This window comes from Lepisma saccharinum, chromosome 12 (genome assembly GCF_977018435.1).
Source record: "Lepisma saccharinum chromosome 12, izLepSacc3.1, whole genome shotgun sequence".
In the NCBI taxonomy this organism is placed as follows: Eukaryota; Metazoa; Arthropoda; class Insecta; order Zygentoma; family Lepismatidae; genus Lepisma; species Lepisma saccharinum.
In genome coordinates this window covers 58,643,286-58,669,803 of record NC_139240.1, presented here as the reverse complement: position 1 = coordinate 58,669,803, position 26,518 = coordinate 58,643,286, and the positions used below count along the sequence as shown (strand labels likewise).

Genomic DNA, 26,518 nt, shown 5'->3' with positions numbered 1-26,518 from the left:
AAATAAATAAATTAAAAATCAGTAACTTACGTGTGTGAGCATGAGATTTATCAAACTACGTTTCGAAGGTTATACTACCTCCTTCTTCAGGTTGAAACGATGTTTTCAGACACCCGACATGGTGCCTCGTCGAGAAAGTGATAGTTGAGGATTTAGGTTAAAATGGTATAGGAAAGACACTTTCTAAAAAAAAGAATGTAAAATACACAAACTAAAACCGCGCAATACTCTAAAAGAAAAAAACAACAAAAAAACAAAAGAACGTTCAAAGCTGATGACGACGAACTGCTGATCGGTGCTCGGGGTAGGCGAATGCACGGTGTCAGCTCATACCTGGAGAAGGAAAACTCCTCCCCCATCCCCGGTCGATCCTCAACCGGGGCTCGTGAGTCACCAATCCAAGGAGAATTCAGTTTCCACCTCGGCGGCTTTCCTAACCTCAGGGGTAACATGGAAGCCCATCTCGTCTCTACTCCCGGCGGCTTTATCCCATTTTTTAAAAAGGTTTATCCAGCCATCTTCCAAATTCCCATCATCCCTATTGTTTATTCCTATTATCCGCGCATATATAGGCTGCCTCATACACATTCCTGTCCAATTTATTGTTAATCTTCCTAATGACTTCTCTTTTGGCGATCTTATGCTGGTTAACTAATATGTGTTCAGATAATCCTGTCTTGGGTATACCCTCCTTTACATCTTTATCATGCTCGCCCCACCTAATTTGCATACTCCTCCCGGTCTGTCCCACGAATTCCTTTCCGCATTCACATACTATCCTGTACACTTCCTTTTGCTCTTCAGGGTTATCGTGCCTATCTCCCCTCCCTTTCTTATAAGACGTGAAGTGTTTTTCAATGCTCCGAGGTGCTCTTACCCCACATTTTATCCCGTATCCCCTTACGGATTTTTCAATTTTCTCGGAAACACCCTTAAAATATACGTGTTCTTTTCACCGTTTCCTACCTCCGTTTTATCTTCATCTTTATCATTTTGTGATATTTCTTGTCTAACAATCTTTTTTGCTTTTCTAGCTACTTTTTGCATGTCGTGGATAGTATACCCATTCTTTATACCCACCTTCTTTATCCATTCTTCTTTTTTTTCTTTCTCTTTTTCGTCATTGCACAGCCTTTCGGCGCGAATGAAAAAGTTAAGAAAAACATTAAACTTAGTTCTATCGGAATGTTGGGATCTCTTATGGAGATACAGCTCGCCAGCCAACGGTTTATGAAAGACCCCGGTTACAATCCGTTGTCCGGTTTTAGTAAGGCACAAGTCAAGAAAGTGAATCTTTCCGTTGGCTAGATCTTCTCTGGTAAAACAAATTCTGGGATCTTGCTTGCCCCATTGGTTGAAAATGCCAGTTGAAAATGGGATAAAGCTGCCGGGAGTAGAGACGAGATGGGCTTCCATGTTACCCCTGAGGTTAGGAAAGCCGCCGAGGTGGAAACTGAATTCTCCTTGGATTGGTGACTCATGAGCCCCAGTTGAGGATAGACCGGGGATGGGGGAGGAGTTTTCCTTCTCCAGGTATGAGCTGACACCGTGCATTCGCCTACCCCGAGCACCGATCGGCAGTTCGTCGTCATCAGCTTTGAACGTTCTTTTGTTTTTTTGTTGTTTTTTTTTCTTTTAGAGTATTGCGCGGTTTTAGTATGTGTATTTTACATTCTTTTTTTAGAAAGTGTCTTTCCTATACCATTTTAACCTAAATCCTCAACTATCACTTTCTCGGCGAGGCACCATGTCGGGTGTCTGAAAACATCGTTTCAACCTGAAGAAGGAGGTAGTATAACCTTCAAAACGTATTCATGATTGGGAAAAGAGAGACGCGGTAGTATATAAATACGGAGAAACTAGTATTCACTTTTATCCGCGAAGCTGTTTTTTCTTCTTTTTCGATTAATTTCAGTGGCCACTGCCACCATCCTCGTTGGAACTTGCTGCGCTGTTGCTTGGCGTGCGTCTTTTGTTCGTAGTTCTCTGGCTGCCGTTAGGTGCGCTGCTAGGTGCGCTGTGCATCTTGGTGCATCGTCTGCTATTTCCAGGCGATAACTGCTGCAGTAGTGGAATCCAAGTATGGTGCGCTTGCCCGCTATCGATGTTTAGTTCGTGCGGGAAGTGCATTATGGCGTGCGTTTCCTTGATTTTGGTGTCTATGAGCGTGTGGGCAGTGTGTTTGACTCGAACCTTTTGAATTTTATGGCTATTGTGTGTATATGATGCAGAGTGTGAGTGCAAGGCTCATTACATCGGCAGGTCCATCAGATCTGTCAATGAAAGAATCCAACAACACCTAGCAGATGCGAAAAAAGCCCAACCGACTACTGGTCTTGCTAGACATATCAAATACAATAGCCATAAAATTCAAAAGGTTCGAGTCAAACACACTGCCCACACGCTCATAGACACCAAAATCAAGGAAACGCACGCCATAATGCACTTCCCGCACGAACTAAACATTGATAGCGGGCAAGCGCACCATACTTGGATTCCACTACTGCAGCAGTTATCGCCCGGAAATAGCAGACGATGCACCAAGATGCACAGCGCACCTAGCAGCGCACCTACCGGCAGCCAGAGAACTACGAACAAAAGACGCACGCCAAGCAACAGCGCAGCAAGTTCCAACGAGGATGGTGGCAGTGGCCACTGAAATTAATCGAAAAAGAAGAAAAAAACAGCTTCGCGGCTAAAAGTGAGTACTAGTTTCTCCGTATTCAAAACGTAGTTTGATAAATCTCATGCTCACACACGTAAGTTACTGATTTTTAATCTTTTAACCTTTATTTTGTATTTAATTGTGAGCAATCAGCACATTACCAGTATGAACTAACCAGAACAAACACTATATTGATGAAGAAATTGGGAGCATGAAAGTAGAAATATCACTTTCACTAAAACATCGTCCTGAAGATTGCCAGTTGAACGCTCATTCACCCCAAATTCCACCGGTTGCAGAGCCGAGCAACAAGAATGTTCCACTCGACTCTGCACAGTCAGCAGCAAGGCAAACAGCCCTCGGCAGCTGTGAATGCATCTCCACTGTAAAATTCCACCTACACCCAGGGATACCCCAGGTGTACAGGTCCACCAAGTCATGACTCAATTCCAACGTATAAAAACCCTGGAGACCGTAAAGTGATCTCTCACTTTCGCTCCACAATTACCAGCAACTCGATCGATGAAGACCACGACATTTGCCAGTTGAGAGATCGCAACTTTACGAGGCGGCAACGAGTGAGCAGTGCAAGAAGCAGTCCGGAACACGGAGAATCGTTAGCATAAAGCCAGCCCGAGTCCGGAGAATCAGTGCTCTGCCGCATCGCCTGCCACCTCTTATTGCCGCCAACAATCTCTCCAGTGGGCACCCATCTCCATCCGACCATCGAAGAAGCCCGAAGCCGAGGGTCAGAACAACAAGCAAGGGGTGAGTAACGTTCAACGACAGGCTTCCAGCAATCCTTCATCTGCACCACTCAGGGTAGAGGTGGTCCAGCAAAACCCAATATAAAACCTGCTTCTTTTAACTGAGCTACGTCCCAGTGTGACTCGATCCCGGGCCATACCAGACATCACACTACAATATATATAAATAGTAACAAAACTTTCAAATTTTGTTCACTTTAGCAAATTATACAAACAATACATAATTTCAGATTCATTATGTCTAAAATACACTTACAATCATCAGGGTCTTGTTGACCTAAGCCATTGAACATATCCCGCTTGTGTGGCTGAGTTTCGATGGGATGGCACGATATGTGTCGACTTCCACTGGCACCCTCTTCACTTCCAAGTTGGTGTTCAAATCTAACTGTGCACGACACAAATTCCTACCAAAAAAAAAATATCATTGTGTTTCATTTATACTAGTGATGAAGGCATTAAAATTTATAAACTTAACTACTTTAAACTTCTAAGCATCAGTATCTGCAGGGATGGGTTTTAGACAATTTGTATAACAACATTCTGTAATATTAATTTGTCATGGTTTTGAATGACGTGAGGTACACCTTCCTACCATGTTTTATGAAATGATGCGAAATAAACTGCAAAATAAACTACTAACATGAAATTTTGGTTTTATTTACCAATAGAAAAGTTTCAAATATCTCAACTATCCAATGAACAATGAACTATCTATAAAAAATTTGAGAAGCAAAAATGGACTCCCTTACACAGGAATAAACTTAACACTGATAACTATTAATATATAAATGTGCTATTAGAAAGGAAGTTACTTTGTGTAATAAATACAGGGTGTTTAAAAAAGAATCACCCTATTTCAAAAGGCTATATATTTTTTATTTATCAAACCAGGAACTTGGAATTACTTTTAAAATACACAGCTATACATAAATATTCAATGTGACCCCTTTTGGTTGGTCGGCATATGCCCATACAGTATGAGAATTCGTCCCATACAGATGCGTTCATGTCTGGAGTCGCTGCTGCCACTGCTGCTGTGATCCAATTTCGCAGTTCATCCACAGTAGTCGGAAATGGAGGCACATAAACAGTGCCAACGTCTAATACTCTGTGCGGTACGAGATTCAACACCATACTGTCACCGAAATTCATGCTGCACTGTTGTAACAGATTCACACACTTCAAAGTGCAGTACACAGATTTTTTTTTTTTGCGATGTCACCATCTTGCTTGAAAATCTGATGAGAGCACAGAGGGCGGAGAGGGGGGAGCATGCTATTGCTACCTGCCGGCAATCATGTGAACCTCACAAATATCCACTTCCTAACAGTACGTTATTCGATGTGTTTTAGCGAATGCTTACTGTGTTAAATGACTTCGAATTTGGATCATTCTTTTTCAAACACTGTGTATAAATTTCAAATCAAATTTATGATTTCACTAATCATTTTAACACCAAAATGATACCTGGATTTCGTGTCCATCCATAGTAAAATCTCAGAAGATACTCTACAGTAAACATAAAAGATAAAAGCATCACCACAAAAGTAGTGAAAAGTTCATAGAGTACAGCCATCTGGCAACTACTTTCACATTCAAAATATTTTAGAATTGTTAGTACATTTCCAAACATTGTGTGCTCACCTGGTACAGAAAACCACAACCCTGTATGAGTTCCTTGGTTTGGTAGCAGAGAGCATACATGGTAATAACAGCATATGTACTAGTCTCCATACCATCCGTAAAACTTCGGTTCACCCACAAGTAACAAAAGTTCCGAGGATCATCTTCAGGCTCTTGAAACACGAACCCTGTGACCGGTTGGTCACCTTTCATACTCCCATACCTAAAAAATATACATATATTGGTATCGGCCAAAATTTCATATATTTTAATAATTATAATAATTACAACAATTACCATCATTGATAAAACATAACCACAATTGTTGAATGTACAATAAAGTACCAATATGAAACTTACAGATACCGATAACCAATCTGATACAATGGTTCACTGACCTCCTTAATAAATATACGTCACCAGATAAACCAAACTTTTGCAATGGAAAATAAAGTCTTATATTAAACATTTACCATATTTACTCATGTATAATGCACACTTTTTTCCAAAAACTTTGACCCCAAAAACTGTGGTGCGCATTATGCAAGGAATAATTTGGACAGTCAACATGAAACCATATAGGGTAATTCCATGATTTTGTGAGATTCACATTGATTTTTCATGTTTACGGAACCCTATAATGTTATATATCATTGTAAAGCTTAAATTCTGCAGTTTCTGAATATGACAACAGTATTCCAGTCAAGATGGTGACACTAATGTGCAATACGGTTGAAATAAGCTAATCACAAAATGAAGAAACCTTCTGATTTTTATGGTACTTTAGTTGAAAGAAAAGATAAGCAAAAAGAAAATAATTAAAATGTATTACTGGCCAAATAATATGATATGTATGCAGTGTGTAAATGCCTTAATGGAAGAAATTTTGTGCTAGTTTGAGGGTCCTGAATGTGCCTCATATAAATGTAATGTTAATCATGGAAAAAATATATATTTTGAAGTTTCTCTTTTAAAAAGTAAAGAAGGAATGAGCAAAACCACGTATAAAAAAATAAAGGCCCTTTCCCACGATTTTTCACCTTGTAATGTAAAGTTTGGTGACACCAAGAGAATCAGTGTCATTCTGGCAGAATTCAAGCATGCACCTCCCATCACATGGGATCTGTATCAGCTGTATTTGTTGCATGAGAAATAATAGAAAATAACATCCTGAGCATGGCAAATCCATAATGTATTTATGATCTCACTTTCTATTACAGAATAAATAAGGTGTTAAAGAGAGAAAGCTTTGGGATGCTAAACACAGTAGAGGGAGAGGGGGAGGTGGCTTATTGTTTACACAAGAGGACATTCTCCTCTCGTTCCACATAGCTACAGATGACTCATCGAATAGCTATGATGTCATTCACTCCTGATTGACATAGCAACAGCTCTATGACCTACAAATAAGAAAGCCATTTCTTGAACCTAAATTGTACTGCGCATTATATACCAGACATAATTCTTTTGTCACTTTTCCTCATTAAAAAACAGGGTGTGCATTATACACTTACTTATACATGCATAAATACAGTACTTTTAAAAAAGTATAGGATAGAAATTATGTTTATATTCATAAAAATTATAACAAAATGGCATGATATTGCATTAAATTTTAAGATATTTATAGATATATCGGATCGGTAAAATAATTAGTAATTTTACAGATAAACCGATATAACTAACTAACTCCCTAGCCTTCTTAAACCTGAAGGTTCATGGCTGCAGCAACACAGGACTTCCATCTGTCCCTATCTTGAGCAATATCTATATACTCTTTTCCATCCCTACCAATTCCCTTTAGGTCTATCTCAACGTTGTCCCTCCATCTTCGTCTTGGTCTTCCTACAGGTCTCTTACCATCAAGTTTCCCAACAAGAATCCTGTGAACTCCTCTTTCCTCTCCCATTCGTGCCACATGGCCTGCCCACCTACATCTTCTTGATTTAATCATTCTAATAATATCTGGACATGAATACAAATTACTTATGTAAATTACGTAACCTTCTCCATTCACCTGTATTCTCATCCCTTTTAGGTCCAAATATTTTCCTAAGGATAAAGATCTTATTTTCAAATACTCACAATTTATGTTCCTCTTTCAATGTAAGGGACCAAGTTTTTACACCCATATAATACTACAGGCAAAATTACTGTCTTGTATATTTTAACTTTTACTTTCTTAGATATTAAACGAGAAGACAAAAGTTTATGAACATGCATTTCCTGAATTAAGCCTACTTTTTATTTCCTCTTTAACATAATTTTTCACATGTTAATATTACTCCTAAGTATTTGAATTTGGAAACTGGTTCAAACGAGTCGTTATCAATAATTAGATTTTGATTATTACCTAACACTTGGTTTCGGCCTGTAAGAATATATTTAGTTTTCTCTTTGCTAACTTCCAAACCTATCTCTTTAGCTGCTTTTTATATTATCCCCTAATAAGTCTACATCATCTGCATATGCTAACAACTGAGTCACACCGTTTAATTTTAGTCCTTCGTTAGTTTCTTTTACCTTCCTAGCATATTCTAAGGCAAAATTAAAGAGCAATGGAGATAATGCATCTCCTTGTTTTAACCCATCATGAATTGTAAATTTGTCAGACATATTAATACCCACACGAATTTTACTTTCTGTTTCACTGGTGCATACTTTTATCATACTAACAAGCTTCTTAGGTATTCCAAACTCGACATATATATCATATAATTTCTCTCTTTTGACCGAATCATATGCTTTTTTGAAATCAATGAATAGCTGATGGACATTTTGATTATATTCCCACTTTTTTTCAAGTGTCTGTCTAATGTGAAAAATTTGATCTGTAGTTTATCTGTTACGTTTAAATCCACATTGATAATCACCTATAATTAGATAAATATTTTACCTAATTTAACTCAAAATTTATAATAGATAAACTGATATGCCTTTATCAATAGAGTACCAATTAATCTGCCCCATCCCTAATTAATACATAACTAAACTCCAGCCAGCCAGAGTGGCTTTTCATTGGGTTATGTGCAGTCAGCGCATCGGCTCCCATCCCCACTGTTTTCTGGCATTCGTAACCGGAGCCTGAGCCTGCTACATCTTCCCAATTGTCATCACGATGCTGGATAAGAAAATGGTTTCCTGAATTCTACAGGGTGGGAAATAACCTTTTGCTAGGGGTCTGCAGGAAAACTGTGTTAACATGGAGTCATTTGAGGTTTGGTGTGTTAAAGTAGGCTATTTCCTGTGTTTCAGGAATAAATTCCAAGATGGCGAATCTATTGTGTGACAGTGAGGAGCAATGAGTTGTTCACGGTAACTCCATGCATTCATCAACCGCAAATGGGTCGCAAAGAAACTGCATCGAAGTGAACGTTCTTGACTGCCAAGCTTATTCCATTCCTCAAGGATCCCAACAATACCCTGGATGCAACGGAGGTCTGCTTCCTTCACGACAAAGCACCTTGCTTCAAGGCAAATGCTACCCAAGACTGTCTTCGGCGAAGTGGCATTGACTTCTTCAGCAGATCTAAATGGCCGGGTGCATCACCAGAATGTAGTGGAGCACTTTGGGGCTGTTCTGAAGAACGCAGTTGAGTCCTTGATAATAGTGGAGCACGGACCGGACCGCTATTCCCGGGCAACACTCCTTGCACATCTGGAACAAGTCCTCTGTGACATGGAATGGAATGGAATACGGACTTGTTTACGAATCTTCTGAGCTCCTGCCCTGATCGTCTTCGTGCTATGAGAGAAGCAAACGGCGGACATACTAACTTTTAATTTTGGTTTTGTAACCACAATTGTCGTAGTAAACATTTGGTATTACCATAATTTCTTAATTGTTGTTACTTTTTACTGTGGACCCCTAGCAAAAGGTTATTTCCCACCCTGTAGTGATAAAAAAAAGGTGTGGGCCTGTGAGCTCCCCACCCCATGTCAGATCAGTTAGTTTGTTGTGACACAGGTAAGCTAGAGTTAATACTAACAGTGATTATGTCAAAAAAATAAACATACAAAAATGCTTGCATGAGGCAGGGTTGGCCCAGCGCAGTTTTCCCAACGTGTTTTTTTTTTTTCAGAAAACCCCACCTCGAAAAACCCACTCAATTTTTTTTTTCAGAAAATTTAAATTATTGCTCTAAATAATTGTCAGATTCTACAATTGTCAACAGTTTGAGAAAACTAGTAAAATATAGGCTTAGGCAAGCTTATAATACTCAAAATAATTAATGTGGTACAAGTCTGGATATTTTTCTCAAATTATACTAGAAATGGACTTTTAACAGAAATAATACGAACATATATTTAAGAAATAAAAAATCCAAAGGGTCTAAAATATTTAGATAAAACACTGAACGAATAAAGCTTATAATTTAGAAATGTGGTAGCACTTTAGATATCAGTCACTTCCGGACGTGGGAAAGCCACGTAGTTTCACCTGTGACGATCAACTTTTACAATAAATTTTTCCATGTATAAAACATTACAAAGGAGAATTCAGTAAATTTTATTGAAATGTCATAAAAGTAGAATAAAGATAATTGTGGTATAATGAAATCAAACACTTTTTAAATGATTCATTTCAATTCTCAAAATTTAGTGTGTGCGCAAATGTTCTGTTTTCTCTCCAATGCCTTGCACTGAGACAGTGTTAGGACATCACTTGAGTTTGAAGATTTTTAATAAAAGTTGTGTAATATAGTGTGTGGTTTAGGAAGGGTGGGGGAGTGACACCACTTTTGAGACCACGAGATCTATAGCAAATTTAGAGTTTTTAAGCTGAAATTCATGTTGCAACTAAATACACCCAAGGAATATTTTTTATTTTACATTTCTTGAAAGCATTTGAAGATGATGGATGAAAAATTGATTTTTCATATTCTGAGGTAGCTCCAAATTCTGACGACACTTTCAAATATCTGCCTAAACTACAGTTTTGGACATTAAGAAAAGAGAAATATTTTAGGGCATTTCTTAAGCTATGGCTTGACAATGATTTTTTTAAAAAATATAGTGCATATGTATCTTTGGGGCTAAATAGGGGTCACTAATATTTTGTCCATGGGAACTGTAATTTTCATAGCAACCAGATACGTTTGAGGATGGATACGGTATTACATTTGGATGAAATCAGCCAGGACAATTAAATGTCAGTTACATTTTTGGCATGGTTAATACATGGAGGAGTTATTTAAGCTTGAAACATCCACAATAATAATGGGAAGAAAACACAACTGAGATATGAACAAACTGTATCGAAGCAGATTTAAAAGTGTGTGTGCAGCTATTGTGTGTTGTAGGTAAAGGTAAAGTTCCCCTTGCATATAGCACCGTGCCATAAAGGTACATTCAGGAGATATGGGGGTACGGCCAGAACATTCTCAATCTTGGCCATTTTGGATTTGATGTGATGTGATCACAACCAAACTCAGGCTGCCTTTACCCCCCCCCCCCCCCGGAACCATTGATTTGAGGCTGGGTGAGTCCCAGAGCTGCTTTATGCAAGGACAAGGTCTGAAAAATTCAAACCTTAGTTCACCCACCCCAAGATTCGAACAAAGGTCTCCTTCATGACAGTCAGACAGCCTGTCGACTTTCTTTTTACATTTGTAATAAAAGCAATACCCCTAAGCAGTACTATCCCCTCTGTTTTCTCTAGATTCTCATTGGGACACACATTCATTTCTGAACCAGGATTCGAACCCGGGACCCCTGGCATTGCAGGTTGCTCTGCTGACCACTCCGCCACGGAGGTCAACTAAACCACCACAGCTATCAAGTATTAGTATAGTATTGCAATGCACAACCCTGTGATCTATTAACTGTTACGCCATCCAGGAAGAATAGAATCAAACTGTTGGTCAATATTTCAGAACATAGTATTTTAGATAATTTAAACATTTGGCCTGCACTGTGGCTGTGCGGTCTAAGGCATCATGCTTTGGGCTCCAGCTACTGGATACGTGCAGGTTCGAGTCTCCTGGGGGCAATGTAACAGCTTTCTTCCAGAGATTTTGGCCTGTATTTGAGACTGGTGAACACTCACCATCATGATTAAATTGGGGAGCTACGAATGAGTAGCATAACCCGGTCATGAAAACCTACGACGACGACGACTGGGGGTTCGTCGTGCTGACAACATTTCACCCCATAACTGGTTGGATGATTGCCCACCTGATCAAGTAGGAGTGTGGCCGGAAGTCAGTAGGTAGGCCTGGCCCCCAAATGGTCTGTTGCAGCATGGGTTATGTATGTTTCTAGTTTAAGGGCAGCGGAACAGTTTCAACGGTGCAGTTACTTTCCTCTGTGGCAGTTACTAACTTAGCTCTCTTAGAGCCAGATCTGGCACTCGTTTCGCTGTGAACTGGGGTGACTGCTCCCGTGCCCCACTTTGATACCATCACTGGTTCCGGCCCACACAGACCAACTTTTGCCACAATTATACATTTTGCATGTGACGTGATATTGTAATATTGGCTGCATTGCCCCATTCCCTCTTATATCACCAAACCACTTTTTTTTTATAGCGCCATGATGACGTGAAATTGAAATAATATTGTTATCGGGGAATCCTTTGTTTTCAATTTCATATGACCATCGGTGGATTATTGAGATGGGCGATGCCGCCGGATCTAGATGGTGAAAAGTAAGAATAAATTGTCATTACTTTAAAGTTAACGGTAATAGCAGCACCCCACACCTTTGCCAACTAACATTACCCTAGGAAGCACTTTATCCAGCATTCGCAAATCTAGCTCTTTGAAACTCAGTTTTAACTCCATTTAAGGTGAAATTTAGCTCTAATGCGCATCAGGTTTGGCAATACTGCCAGGATGGCCGTGGGAGGCAAGGAGAAATGTATTGTGCTTATGGGAGTATTATTTGATTTGTTCTCTTGGTAATTTCAAACTTCTGATGGAATAGAAAAATACATCAACAGGAAGAGAGCAGTTTGAAGATGCATTTAACCAGCGGAAAAGTCGAAACTTCCATTTGAATAGCCGAAACTTGATGTTGAAGTTGATTCCCCATAAGGAATACATGGGATTCCGAAAATTCTTATTCATCATATTTTTCAAACATCGTGTCCAGCTTAATAATCAACATCAAAAAACACATCCACTTGCAACATGGAGAGAAATTCATACTCTTGGATACACCCAGGGTTTTCTAGTAGCATTGCATCTTTGGGCGATCTTGAAATAAATGCACAATTGTTGCATAACTAACTCCTCCCCTTAATCATTTCAAAGGTGTGAGACCTTGATTGTCAATTCTTAACTATGTTAACAGAAAATATTAAATAGTTTTTGAATCAGTGAACTAAAACAAATCTGAAAAAAACAATACAACACAATTTTGCCTGGGTTTTTAAAAAAAAACTGGTATACCACAGCAAAAGGTAAGTAATATTATGACAGTTGCAGGAATGCAGTTGTGAATAATTTTATTCTAAAAATTACAGAAAAATTCTGCACTTACTCTATTTCGAGTGTCATCAGATTCCATATCTGGAAACCCCCAAAGCTGAATCCCACAATTACACTTCCTAACTGTGGTACGTAAAGCAATGCCGTTACTAGGACGTCTGCTGTGTTAAAAGTCTCCAAGATGTTATTGTGTCTTGCTTGGAAGCGGAAATTGTTGAATTCGGTCGCAGAACCTACAACATAAGGAATGAAATTTTCAGAACTTAAAAATATACAATATGACTGTATGGATATCAAAATATATTTTTTTTTAACATACATACATACATACAAGGCACTTCAAAATGATTTGAACAATAACAAAATGTTCCATGAGGAATATAACATTACCAGTGATCAAAAGATCCTTTATATTATATGGCATTCAACATCTCCACACCAGGTCACTGCACACTTCTTTATCGAACACAAAACTAAAAGTTCTATGAAGAAGGCAGTGTTTTGTAATGTATGGTTCCATATTGTACTTAAAGAAAAGAAAATTAATGACTTGTAGAAAGCAGAGAAGAAAATATGACTTTCAAACTGTATCAAAATTTTTAGCTATTAAAGAAAGATAATGTTCAAACGATGGACTAATTTACCAAGGAAAAATTAAGAAAATAACTTTGATCTTTATTTGAAATAAGAAAAAATATCTGTCACTCATATGAAAGACATGAAATTATCTCCAGCAACAAAAATAAATTACAAATAAATGTACATTCACTTGCACATGCTTCACCTAATAAACATCATTCAGATATTTAAATAATTATCATAAATAAATATAAAAATATCCCTTGCTGTGTCTGTAGAGAAGACAATTTGCGCTACAACGTTGCCAAATTCAAATTATTTTTCCAAAATGTACTGTTCATCCTGCTCCTGAAGTGCCAAAATGCATGATGCACTGTTCATTGCGATTCGGATCTCACTTTAAACTGTATGTCCAGTCCCAATTAGCCTATAGTGGACTTGAAACAAAAACTTATTCATTGCTTTTGTAGCAAATGTCCAAAGGTCAAGTTGAATTTAAAATAACTCTGTAGTTGCTCTCACAATGCAGAACAATCCAATTTCACTCTTTCACAACATATTACAATGGAACGGAGCATTTGATTGGTTTTCCTTCAAGTAACGTGCTTGTCACTTGGTGAAAAGCTGGCCTTTTCCATCAATTTCGAACCTGGTGTTTACAGGAGGAGTCCCTTCACTTAAGCCAATGAGCTCTCCTCCAAAGAGTTGCACATTTGACACTAGCACCACTGCTTCAAGGTCAGAGGTGCAACAGTTTTTGTGATTCAGACCATTACATCATGAACGTTGATGTTTTCGTGTTTTCATCTCATACGCTATTTAAATTTCAAGGTGATAGTTCTGGACTGTAAGGTGGATGTCCAGAACTATCACCTTGAAATTTAAATAGCGTATGAGATGAAAACACAAAAACATCTCAATACAGAATTCAAACTTACCATTTAGCAGGAGGCAAAGGTGAGAACGGTTCTTCACAGATAACTCCTTCTTCAATTCCAACTGTGGATCTTTAGGCTGTGTTAGCATCACTTTGGCATACTTAAGTTCATCTGATCTTTCTGTATTCTCCTCAGACTTGCATAGGTCCATTAGCAATACATGTCCTCCAGCTAAACCAAGAGCTACAATACCATACATGTGCCGCAGCTCATTTGCAATTGGGTACGACAGTACACAGGATGTCTTGGATGTGTTCAACACAGCTATAGACGTAACCTACAGAAATCAAAATGCATTATCAACTTAGGTTCCAGCAGGGAAGAAAATATGCTTTATACTGCTTCAAAAATAATTTAGTTTTTGGAATATAATTATATAATTTAGTACTATGTTTAACCATTGGAACATAGTGGTGCATCTGTGAGCAAGAATTTGAAACTTACGGGATACTTAGTTCTAGCACTTAAGTGTTGATACTTCACAGTTCTAAGTTATACATGGAACTCAATTTTCACTAAAAGTGGAGTGAAGCAACTTGTGTTCACAGGACAAAAAACTTTTAAGAAATAGTTTTTGACAATTGTCAAATGCGTCTACATTTCCACTAGAAACCTGATATTCTCCATAGGCAACAGTGGAAAATCAAGTGCTAACAGCTTATTCAGGTTGTTTTATTTGCACAGTTATAAACGGTTTGCTGATAACAAAACTATGGCCTTGTAACTGTGTTTCCTTGAATTTGAATGTAAAATTTTGGGAGTGTCAGCACTTAGGTTATTTTGCTCCCTCTGTCACATTATACGAGGTCCAGCCCCTTACCATAACTAAAATAACTGTAATGTCGTTAACTAAAATATTAAAACATTCTGGCTTCCATTAACGCTGAGCTGAGGGTGTAAAGGGGCAGTCAGCACACATAAGGACAAAAAACAGGACAACACACAGAATTATCCTGGCCGTAGGTCCAGACGCCAGAGCCTCGTTAGTCTGCAAAATGCAGTCCAGGGTGTACTATGTGGAAGTTCACCCCTTACAACCCCGTAACTGTGTTTCTAGATGATGTACAATCTGTATCAAAAAGATGGTGAAATTTTAAGATGTTGATTTTCACATACAGGATTTATAGAAGCACAAAAAACATGGATGAAAGTAACACTAGTTCATAGCAAGACATCTCAAGGCTTGGCTGGACCTTTGGGCAAGGCCAGTGAAGCAGTCCTCCCCTTTCAAAAAACTTCTATGATATTCCAAAAAATTAGGATTCCTTCTAGAGTATTCACATGAATCTACATGTGGTTTGCTTTCACTATTGCCTAGATATTCTCAATAGTTACGTGGCTGCATAAATCTACTTAACTATTGACACTATCTAGACAACAGCAAAAGCAAACCACACAAATATTCATATGAATGCTCTAGAAAGAATTCCAAGCCGATTCGGATTTTGGAACATCTTACGGGGTTTTCAAAAGGAAAGGAAAATTCAAAAACAGCTGCCCTGCCATGTGCCGAAGGTCCAGCCGAACCTTAAATTCCAAACTGGCAAATGATTCTCTCATGCACGTTCCACTTTTTCTCCTGACAGAGATCGAAATCCTGAACTTTTTCTTTACAGAGAAAAGTATCCTGGTATCTTATACGAGGGGAAGTCAATGTATAAGTCGCAAAATGAAATATCTTCAAATTGCTGCAATGTGAAATTGTTTTATGAATATCAGTAGTTGCGCTGATCATTTCCGCAAATGTCTGTGTAGGTGGCAGCACCACCGTGTATCGTATATGGCGCTAGTAGTCACGTTCCCGTGCGGCGGTGAGTCATACGAGTGCCAAGTGGGTAAGATGGCACGTGTGTAGGAAGTTTAAGGTCACCCAGTCGCACGGAAGCTGATGGTCACCATAATTTGGGACAGTAAAGGCTTCGTACTCGTTGAATTTCTGCCCCAGGGTTACACTGTCACTGCAGCCACGTAGTATTGCAGACCCCTGACAAACTTACGGTCAGCCATTCGCAGGAAACGTCCAGGTCCTTTGAGAGATGGAGTTCTTCTGTTGGATGACAACACTCGTCCACACAGTGCCAATACCACAGTGGCTCACATACGGTCCCTAGGTTGGGAACGACTGAAACATCCAGCCTACAGTCTGGATTTGGAACCATCAGACTTTCATCTCTTCGGCCCCCTGAAGAATCACCTAGGTGATCACCATTTCCAGGATATGGAGGAGGTCCATCAGGAGGTTATCAGCTGGCTACGACACCAACCACAAACCTTCTTCGCTGCTGGCTTTGAGGGACTCGTGAAACGCTGGGACAAGTGCCTAAATGTTCATGGAGATTACGTTGTAAACTAAACCACATTTCATCAGGTAACCATTTCAACTTTTCTTTCTATTCCATTTTGTGACATATATTGACTTACCCCTGTATAAGGTACTTTATATCAGATTGGTAAAATATGGTTTACCTGTACCAGCTAAAATTTCACATTGGTCCACTCCTACCATAAATGTTCACACACAAATTGCCATACTCCTTTGTGTTTTGTTTTTTAATTCTATTAATCACCAGTTTGAACAAACAGTGAAAAGAGGATAGGTGTCACAGTGAACATAGAAAAATGAATTAGCATGTGACAAACAATTCAAACTAACATTTAGGCAAAGAAAACTAATGCATTTACCACTCAAAAAGCAATTTGTCAAGTATTTCCAAATTATCAAAATGAATGCATCTACCTCTGTAAAAAGCAATTTGTCAACTATTACCAAATTATCAAAATGAATGCAGCTACCTCTGTAAAAAGCAATTTGTCAACTATTACCAAATTATCAAAATGAATGCATCTACCTCTGTAAAAAGCAATTTGTCAACTATTACCAAATTATCAAAACGAATGCATCTACCTCTGTAAACAGCAATTATGTCAACTATTTCCAAATTATCACTATTCATATTTGGAGAATAAAAGATTCTGTTGATAATAATTGAACATAAGCGAGTTGCTACCTTTTCCGCGAAACTTACTCGTACAGGTTCTATTAATCTGATCTGAGCATAGACAGTGGTCAAGTGCATCACATTTTGCTCCCGCAACTCAAACCCAGTGCACGAACTGGCTACACTAGCGCTCCTAGCGGCTTGCAGGAAAACAACAGGAACTGCAAGCCAGTCCAGCAGAGGCCACCAAAATAGTAAGTAGTAAGTTTCACAGAAAAAGTTCGTAACTCGCTTCCGTCTAATTATCACTATTGATTGCATCTTCTGTATTATTCCGTTCATCCACACTTACCTTGCTAGGAAGCTGGACAGCCTTAGTTATTCTGGAACCTGTTGTGTCAAACACGCACACCATGGCTGGCAAAGAGCCATAATCGAGCCCAATAATAATCTGTGTAGATTGGCTGGAATTAGAAGCTTCACCAAATCCTGGAAGTTCAGCGGCACATGTAACCTGTTAACAAAGAACAAATTCACAATAGAACAAAGTATCATGTAAATTTATGACAGTTTTTCAAGCACTGTAGGCGAAATATATGAATATTACACGTCTCATGGCTTCAATAAAACGCAAACGCAACCTGGGATAAAGAAATAAGAAACTACTTACAATCCTCGATTTCAGGCTTCAGTCATCTTTTCCAGTAGTCATCATGATAAGTTTTTCACCTCCTTCTTTATTGATATTTAACTTTTAATTTTTAACTTTTTTTTCACATACATTCAATAACTTTCAACAGGTCATCAGTGATAGATACACTGCTTATTCCGCATCTGTTGACAAATGGAATGTTTTTACACCTTGTAGGCTATGTGGATTATTATTTTTCATAAGTTTGCAACACTGTTAGGGTACACGTGCTTTTGTTTACAGAAGGTCTGAAGTTCTATGATTCTCACTTTAGTGAAATATGCAGATTTTATTTTACCAGAGCAGCTTGTATATAAATGGGTTAAGAAGTATTTTCAACAAGTTCTTTTTAAAGAAATATTTCTTTTCCAAGAAAAAATACGCACCATTACTAAAAACAAAATTTGAACGTGTTATTACTTTTCAACTAACATATTTTATATTTTACTTATAATAATGACAAATATGTAAAAAAAAGTTTGCTACACACTCAATGTTTTTTTAATACAATTTCTTATGTAGACATTGTATTTTTTTCTTGAAAGTTTTGTAGATGTCAATTATAGCACCTGAAAATATATCCATCTGTATTAATTTAATTTCCTGTGATAGGCCTATCATTCAGAAAAATAAACAATCTCGCTTCTCTAATAGTTCTCCAACTGTGATTTATTTTCTACAATATGTATGTGTGTGTGTCGAAGAAGTGAATTTTAACCATATTTAAAAGTAGGGATGGGACCGATTAATCGGTACTCTATCGGTATCGGCCAATATAGGCATATCGGGAAAATTACCGATTATTTTACCGATCCGATATATCGATAAATATATGATAATTTAGTGCAAAAGTCTGCCATTTTGTTGTAATTTTTATGGATAATCAATCTCCGTGCCCTTCTTTCTAAAAAATTAAATGTCTAAATATGCAACTCCTTTTGCACTGCAGTCACCATTGAAGCACACATTTATTAAGGAGGTCAATGAACCTTTCAGGTTCTTCAAGGACCATTTCTAATTTTATATCGGATCAGTATTTTATATCGGTACTTTATCGGTATCGGCCAAAATTTCATATCGGCACATCCCTATTTAAAAGTAAAAGGTAAAGTGCTCCCCTGTGCTTTGCACCATGCCATGGAGGCGTATAGGGGATGTGGAGTTCGGGCCCCACACTTTCTTTATCACGGCCGAAGGTGGGGGTGATGTGATCAGCACCACACCCTTGGTTAAAGTCCGCGCGTTCATTATATCCCCAGCGGTTAACAAAGGGAGCGGTACTCTTTGTTAAAAGAAACACCCAAGCTGGCGGTTTTCTTTTGAAGTAGAAGCACCAAACTGGAGTAGGAAAGCGATGTTGCCAAATTGAAGAGATAAAGAGGAAAAGCACAAGGAAATTGTAAGGAAACAAGAAAAAGAGAGAGAAACAAGATGAAAGAATATGGAAAGAGAAAATAAATACAGATAAAGATTAAAAAGGAAGTGTTTAAGGGTATTATCGGAGGGGGGGAGAAATATCCAACTCTTACATATTAGGCCTTAATTGACACCGGTGTTCTGGGGGTATTCTGAATTAAACGTGTTAAATACTCAAAATTGAGTTTTATAAACCCACTCAAAAATACTATTTATATGCATATTTACATATTTTAATTTACTACATTTAACCAATCAATGTGCTAGCTTTACGTTTTTTTTCGAAAATCGAACAATCAAAAAATATGGACAATGTAACATGGTATTTCATTCAAATAGACATCATCTATTACACATTCATCCAAACTATTTTCGGGGGTTTATGAACGATTTTAAAGGTGGTCTTGAGTGATGGCCACCCCTGTTTAGGGAATAAGGGCAGATCAAGTATAGTGTTCTGTAAAGCTAAGAAAAAAGTTACTTTCTGTAGACACACTGTCGTAATTAAATACTTTGTGGGGATTACGATATGGTTTGAGGACGTGAATGATGTTTTTTGGGGGGGACACATGATATGATCTGGGGGGACGCATGACATGATTTTTGGGGGGAATGCGCCATTGGCTTTGAGGGAGGGTGGGCACCTGTGCTCTGCATGAAGGAAATAATATTCTGCAGTTTTGTCTTCATACTTAGGATTTTCACTCTCAGCCGTGAGTGATAACTTGCATTATGCAAAGTCTAAGGAAAAAACTAAAAGCACAACACTATAACAAAGCAACAAAACTGCACATAACACAACTAGTTAAAAATAATCAACCCCGCACGTGGTTATGGAGCAAAAATAATGAGAGGCGGCTTGCAACTACAAGAAATGTAAGTAAAGAAAACGTGGCAACAACGTGTGAGCGCACGCGCTTATCGGGAGCGGCTTGGCTATTGTTTGCTATTGTTGTCAGTGTTAAGTTTTATAAAAGGGTTGCCGATGGGGACATAATAAACGCGCGGACTTTACCATTAACCCACAGAGTTTCCTCCAGGTACCACACACTATACGAGGCTGGGCTAGTCAGACACCCTAACGACTGAGCTACCGCAGCTTCATTTTAACCATATTTAGTTCTCTAAAATGTAATATTATTTACCTTTGTATTAGGATCTTTCAATATTGCTCCGAAGGTCCAGGCAGCTTGCCTCTCCCCGCTTAAAGCAGACACCACTTCAAAATTGGGGCCACAACTGAGAAAAGCACGAAGGCCATCTGTGTAAAGAAAAATGTACATTTCAATAACAATATAATGGAACAAGGATAAATAATGAAATCTGTTAATGTATAAATGCACAAACATTGACTATTTATATGTACATTTTGTAAATTTATGCGTTTACTCACTAAATATATTCACAGTATAAAAAAAGGTATAAAAAAACTTCCGTGAGTGAGTATAATAGTCGTAAAACTCCTTGAGTAGTCATTCATTCTGTATGGTAATATGGGTATACCGTTCTTTTAGAATTACCTCTTAGCCTACATGGCACTTTTAACGTCATGTAATTTAAAATTCCATATCTCAATACCCTTTTTTACCTAATCCTGGATTTATTTTTACATTTTATGACAAAGTATTTTATATACTGAAAAGAAATACCTGAAGAAGCAAAGTGTAGCTTTGCGAAACGTCGTCTTCAAGGAGTTTTACGACTATTATCCTCACTCACGTAAGTTTTTTTTATACTGTGAACATTGACTATTTTCAAGATACTGGAATGTATTACAAAACTGTTAACATTACCAATAATGTACTTATGCAAGAAATTTGAAAATTTCTGTACCTGTAATCTCTATAATCATACAGTGTGTAAAATTTCGTAAGAATAAAATTTCCAGACTTTTCCAGGTATCCTACACCTATAACAAAATTTTTCCACAACAATTCACTAGACTTGTAGACTTTGTCATTAGACTTTGGTGGTTAAATAACTCTGATGATACAAATTTAAACAATTATAATAGAATAAAACTAGACCTAGAAGTTAACCGCACACTTAGAAGTAAAAAAAGAGATTATTTGAAAAGAAAAATTAACGAAATTGAAACAAATAGCAAAACAAAAATATCAGAGATTTATATAAAGGTGTAAATGAATTTAGAAAGGGGTGGCACTTGATAAAAGATAAAAATGGTGAATATTTGGCTGATCCAAGTGATATTTTAAAGAGAGCAAAGAACTACTTTAACGACCTTTTAAATGTTCATTTGATTTAGTTTGATTTAGTCTATTTTACTTCGCGTTTTGTGCCTCTTGGCTAATTTGCGAAGATGGGGATGAGTGATGAAATTGATGAATGGACATTCACAAACAACCAAGCCCGACCAGGATTCGAACCCGGGACCCTTGGCGTCGCAGCACGATGTGCTAACCACTCGGCCACAGGGTCGGGCTTTTAAATGTTCATGTAGGAGATAAATCAGAAGTAAATGAAGTACACACAGCAGAACCGTTAATTCCAGAACCTAACTTGACTGAATTTAAAGATGCTATTAAAAGGCTAAAAAATAACAAAGTACCTGGTATTAATTTAATACCAGCCAAGTTAATTAAATATGGTGGAAATTCTTTGTCAAGTTCATAAATTAATTTGTTTAATATGGAATAAAGAAGAAATCCCTCAACAGTTGAAAAAAATCAATCGTTGTTCATGTTTAAAAAAGGTGATAAAATGAACTGCAATAATTACATTGGAATTTCTCTACTCTCAACATCATATAAAATATTATCTAATATTCCCTTAACAAGACTAACTCCATATGCTAATGAAATTTAGGTGATTATTAATGTGGATTTAAATGCAACAGATCAACTGTACATCAAATTTTTGACATCAGACAGACACTTCAGAAAAGTGGGAATATAATAAAAATGTCCATCAGTTATTCATTGATTTTAAAAAGCATATGATTCGGCTAAAAGATATAAATTATATATAGCCTATATAATATATTAGTCGAGTTTGGAATACCTAAGAAGCTTGTTAATATGATAAAAGTATGCAAGAGTGAAACAGAAAGTAAGATTTGTATGGGCATTAATGTGTCTGACAAATTCGTGGGCACCCGGGAACAAACAATGCAGTGATGGGGTACCATCTCCGCTTCAAACGCCATACCCTTTTGTGAATGAAGACAGTGGAACTTCGAAATTAATATGACTGAACCATTAAATTGAGCAATGCAGAAGTGCGAAATCTTCTAAATTTCATGTAAGTAATATCAAGGTTCAATTTCAAACAATGGCACAAAGTTACCCAAATTAAACAGCTTTTGGTACAGCCTGTCACATTTCCCATGCTTGCTGATCGTTCACATTTCTAACAGAAACCAAGCGACATTACCACTGTTCACTGCAGTGAACCCTGCATTGGGGGAAGCCGAAGCCAGGTTGTGAATAAGATACATGGGCATGCATACACCAATTCAACACCATGTTTACAAAACAAGCTTCTTCCACATGCAAACAAAACATGCGGAAGTTAGACTACAATGTGGTGCAGCGTATGCAACTCTCTTCTGGCTTCCATTCGCACCTCGCTGCCCATTTAATGACTTTTTCCTTGCTTCTCATTGGCAATGAAACTGTCGACTGATCTCTAATGCAGAAAGTGTGACAGGTTGTATCAAATGCGGTTTAACCCCAATTCTGCTTTCAGCACATGCCTCTTCATTCAAGCAATTAAATTGGTAAGGAAACAAGGCTTACCATCTGAAATCCAACCCATCATTGGGTCAGAAATGTGGAATTCTCCTTCTCCGTCATCAGGGTCCAAATGGTTTTGTACAGCCTGAGGAAACTCGATTGCACGAGACAATTTGCATGGTGCAAGATGGAGCCTCATTGTGTCAGAGGATGCTGTAAGTATATGAAAAAATTATGAAGTAATCTAAATAAATATCCATTGCAGCATACATACCTCGTATTAAAAAGTAACAAAATGGGAGGATTAAAATTACAGACTATTTATAAAAATAATGCACTAACAAAATTTAATACATTTACTGTTTAATGTCCCATTACTATTATAAAGTAATGTCGCAACAATATAAAATTTACAAATCAGGTTGTTAACAAGTAATAAGTCCTGACAACATAGCTTGTCGAATTTTCCATTTGTCATTGAAGATCAAGAATATTTATTCTCTCTCAAAAAGGTGAAATAGCTCTTTATTTCTTCTAACCTAACCCAATATTACTTTTTCCTATCATCACAAATATGAAAAAAAAGCCACAGAAATCATTCATGGTTGCACTTCTTTAGGTCATAACTTCAAGGTTATTGTAAGAATGGTTCATGTAGAGAGAGAGAGTGCAGATTAAATATTAATTTTACTGAATCTGGAGACTAAATCTTCCTTGGAGAAAAAAACTGGTGAGTAGTCAAAGTAAAAATATACTTTCCATTCCTTGCACACATGCCTGAATGAACAGCTCAGCATGTGGATCATAAAAAAGAGGCATTTTAGCCATAAGAAAGAGGCATTTTAGCCATACCTACAATTTTTTGATGGCTCATGATAAAGGTTCCAAATATTTAATTATTTATTTTCAAAGTTTCATAGGAGAAAAACTAATTATTGCGGAATTGTAGAAATTATTGTTACAGTGAATTTGAACCTTGGTGAAAGTAATTACCACTGTTTGGAGATCCGAAAAGCACAATTTATCAGCTAAAAAAGATGAAAAAAATATTTTACGCAAGATTCAATGCTTCCCATCGACAAGGCATTTTTGTTCGGACAATAGTGGAAATGATTACGAAAGCAAATTTGAAGCTTTCTGAAAGCAATTAACACTGTTTACAGTTCCGAAATGTTCTATTTATCGGAGAAAATAATATTTAAAAGGTACCTTACACTAATATTCTTGATCCCCATCAGCTAAACATTTCACACACTATTGCCAACATGAGGCTCGAAGGGATGTCGTACTTGAGACCAACGTGAGATGTTGAAATCATTTACGGAAATTACTGTAATGCTAAGGGCCCTACACCTGGCCCAATTAACCTAACCACAAAAACCAATGGAGCCTGATTTAGTTCATTAAACTAGCTTTCCAGGAGAGTATGTTTTTGCAATGATGTCAACAGTAGGTATAATTTAACAATACAGGGAATTTCTCCTATTTGTTTGAAATTTCGGATACTTACTAATTTGGGTCTCCTAATCAAGAATCTGCACTTAAAAATTGGCGCTCACGTATAGAAATTCCTGAATTATGTGGAATTAACACCGGTATGATTGTCAATACATTCCTTTGGTAGCCATGTTTGATGTTGACAAGTGAGGTTCGGTATTCGTTGCATACTTGTTGCTGTGTCTACAGCGTTGCCGCACTGTTACTTTCTCATTTGGGGAGCATTGATCGTAGCAGAATGGAGGCGGAAAGCAGTGAAAAGATCGTCAATATGGTTCAATTATTGAAATGGAGTACGGAAGATGATGGATGTGGATTGATAAAGAAATTAATGGGTTTTGGGGAGCTCGGAGGAGAATAGCGATAGTGACGATGACAGTGTGGAGGGAGAAGATGTTGTGGATTGCGGCTTCCAATAGAGGTAAGTTTGGCAACGGTGCGGTTCCTAGAGTGTTGTACGAATAGTTATACCAATTGCATGTAATCTGTGAATTGCATGTAGCGTTCATTTGCATGTGAGAAAATGGTGTCTTCAAAAGTGTGGATTACATGTTTCTTCCACGATTAATTGACGGTAAGGATAGGTTACGTTACTTAGAATAACTGAAATATATGCAATTTGTTTGAAATTCGGTGTACTTACTAATTTTGGTCTGGTAATCATGACTGTGCAGTTGAAATTTGGGTACTTGTTTACTATCCTTCGGAGAGATTTCGTACATCGCCCCACGAACCATTTCCAGTAAGGTTAGGTTAGGTAGGGCCACGCAATGGTTACAATAGTTAAATTCGTTTCGAAAAAAATATTCGTAGCCCCACGGACCATTGGCGCTAGCCCCACGCACCATTGGTGCTAGCCCCACGCACCATTGGCGCTAGCCACACGCACCATTGGCGCTAGCCCCACGCACCATTGGTACGTAGTTAGGTTAGGAAACATAGTTAAATTTTGCAAGTTTGACACGTGAGCGCCAAATTTTAACTGCAGATTCGTGATTAGGGGGCCAAAATTAGTGAGTATGCCGAATTTCAAAGAAAATGAAGAAATTCCCGGTATTGTAAAATCGCTCCCAACAGTACAAGCTTCCAGAAAAATTCAGCACAGAGGTACGTTTAAATAGCAATCACTTGGAAAGCATTAAGAAATTTAAAACCCATTTGGGCTTAGAAACTTGTGCTAGGTAGCCAGTCAAAGATGGACTTGTTTGGTTGGTCATCTTGAAAATGAGGTTCCTAGTTCAAATGGGGAGACCAAGTTACGATTGTTTAATTTCAAACTAATCATGATATACAGGCATTTTGGTCCAAGTTCCAAATGTTTTATTGCAATTTCATCATGCTACGAATGCAATTTTAACATGATTCTATCTCGATTTACTTCTGTTAACACACACTGCTGATCTTTAGCAATTACTTAAGACTTTATTTAATTGTATATGCTTTCGTAGTAAGATTAGACAGGCCAGGATTGGTTCTCTTAGCATTAAAATAAAGTACATAAATGCATTCTAACGTTCAGATTTACTTCCACATTAATTCCCACTAGTCTACGATACTTACAGTCAGTCACTTGTCAAGGGAAAATACATTGTTCATGGGAAGGACGCATGCTTGTGTAAGGTAATTTTTAAGTAGTTTTTATCAACATAAGTAACTTTTTTTGGTATGACTTAAGATGACCGGATCCCTCTCAGATTTTCTTCATATTTGACATACTTACTAATTGAGGCCTGCTAATGACTAATCTGAAGTTAAAATTTATCTGAAACTACTAGAAATTGCAAAATAATTGCGAACCATTGAAGCTAGCCCCACAAACCATTGACGTGTTGTTAGGTTAGTTTCGGTTAGGTTAGGCAAACAGTTAAAATTTGGTGTCGTGGTAGTCTCAGGAATATATATATTTCCTTGTGAAACAAAAAATTTCGCGAAAATAGACTGTTTCCAGTCCGAAAACTAACACCTTATTTTCGCATATTTTGCAAATTCTAGACGTTTCAGACAACTTTTAACTTCAGATTCGTGATTAGGAGACCTCAATTAGTGAGTATTCCAAATATGAAGAAAATCTGAGAGGGGTCCGGTCATCTTTAAGTCGTTCCCTTTTTTTCGAAATCCAAACAGTGCTCACTACTTTGAGGAAGGTTCAAATATCGTGTGACAATGATTGCCAAAATTCTACGATAATTAGTCTTCCTGTTAGGAGAATTCGAAAAAAAAAAAATTTAACCTAATTGGAACCATTACATAGTTCTATTTCTATTCTTAGTTT

At 37.6% G+C, this 26,518-nt stretch overlaps 1 protein-coding gene across 1 annotated transcript in view; it reads right to left on the bottom strand.

Moving 5' to 3' along the window:
• The window catches only part of Elys (AT hook containing transcription factor 1 homolog), a 119,884-nt gene that overhangs the window by 91,952 nt on the left and 1,414 nt on the right, over positions 1–26,518 (bottom strand). Inside the window, exons 2-8 of the mRNA XM_083132450.1 lie at positions 22,813–22,962; positions 20,200–20,315; positions 17,300–17,461; positions 14,009–14,285; positions 12,544–12,724; positions 5,080–5,281; positions 3,689–3,839 (exon numbers count right to left, since the gene is read on the bottom strand). Of these exons, the coding sequence (XP_082988576.1) occupies positions 3,689–3,839; positions 5,080–5,281; positions 12,544–12,724; positions 14,009–14,285; positions 17,300–17,461; positions 20,200–20,315; positions 22,813–22,948 (1,225 nt within the window). The 5' untranslated portion in view covers positions 22,949–22,962. The remainder of the gene's footprint in view (positions 1–3,688; positions 3,840–5,079; positions 5,282–12,543; positions 12,725–14,008; positions 14,286–17,299; positions 17,462–20,199; positions 20,316–22,812; positions 22,963–26,518) is intronic.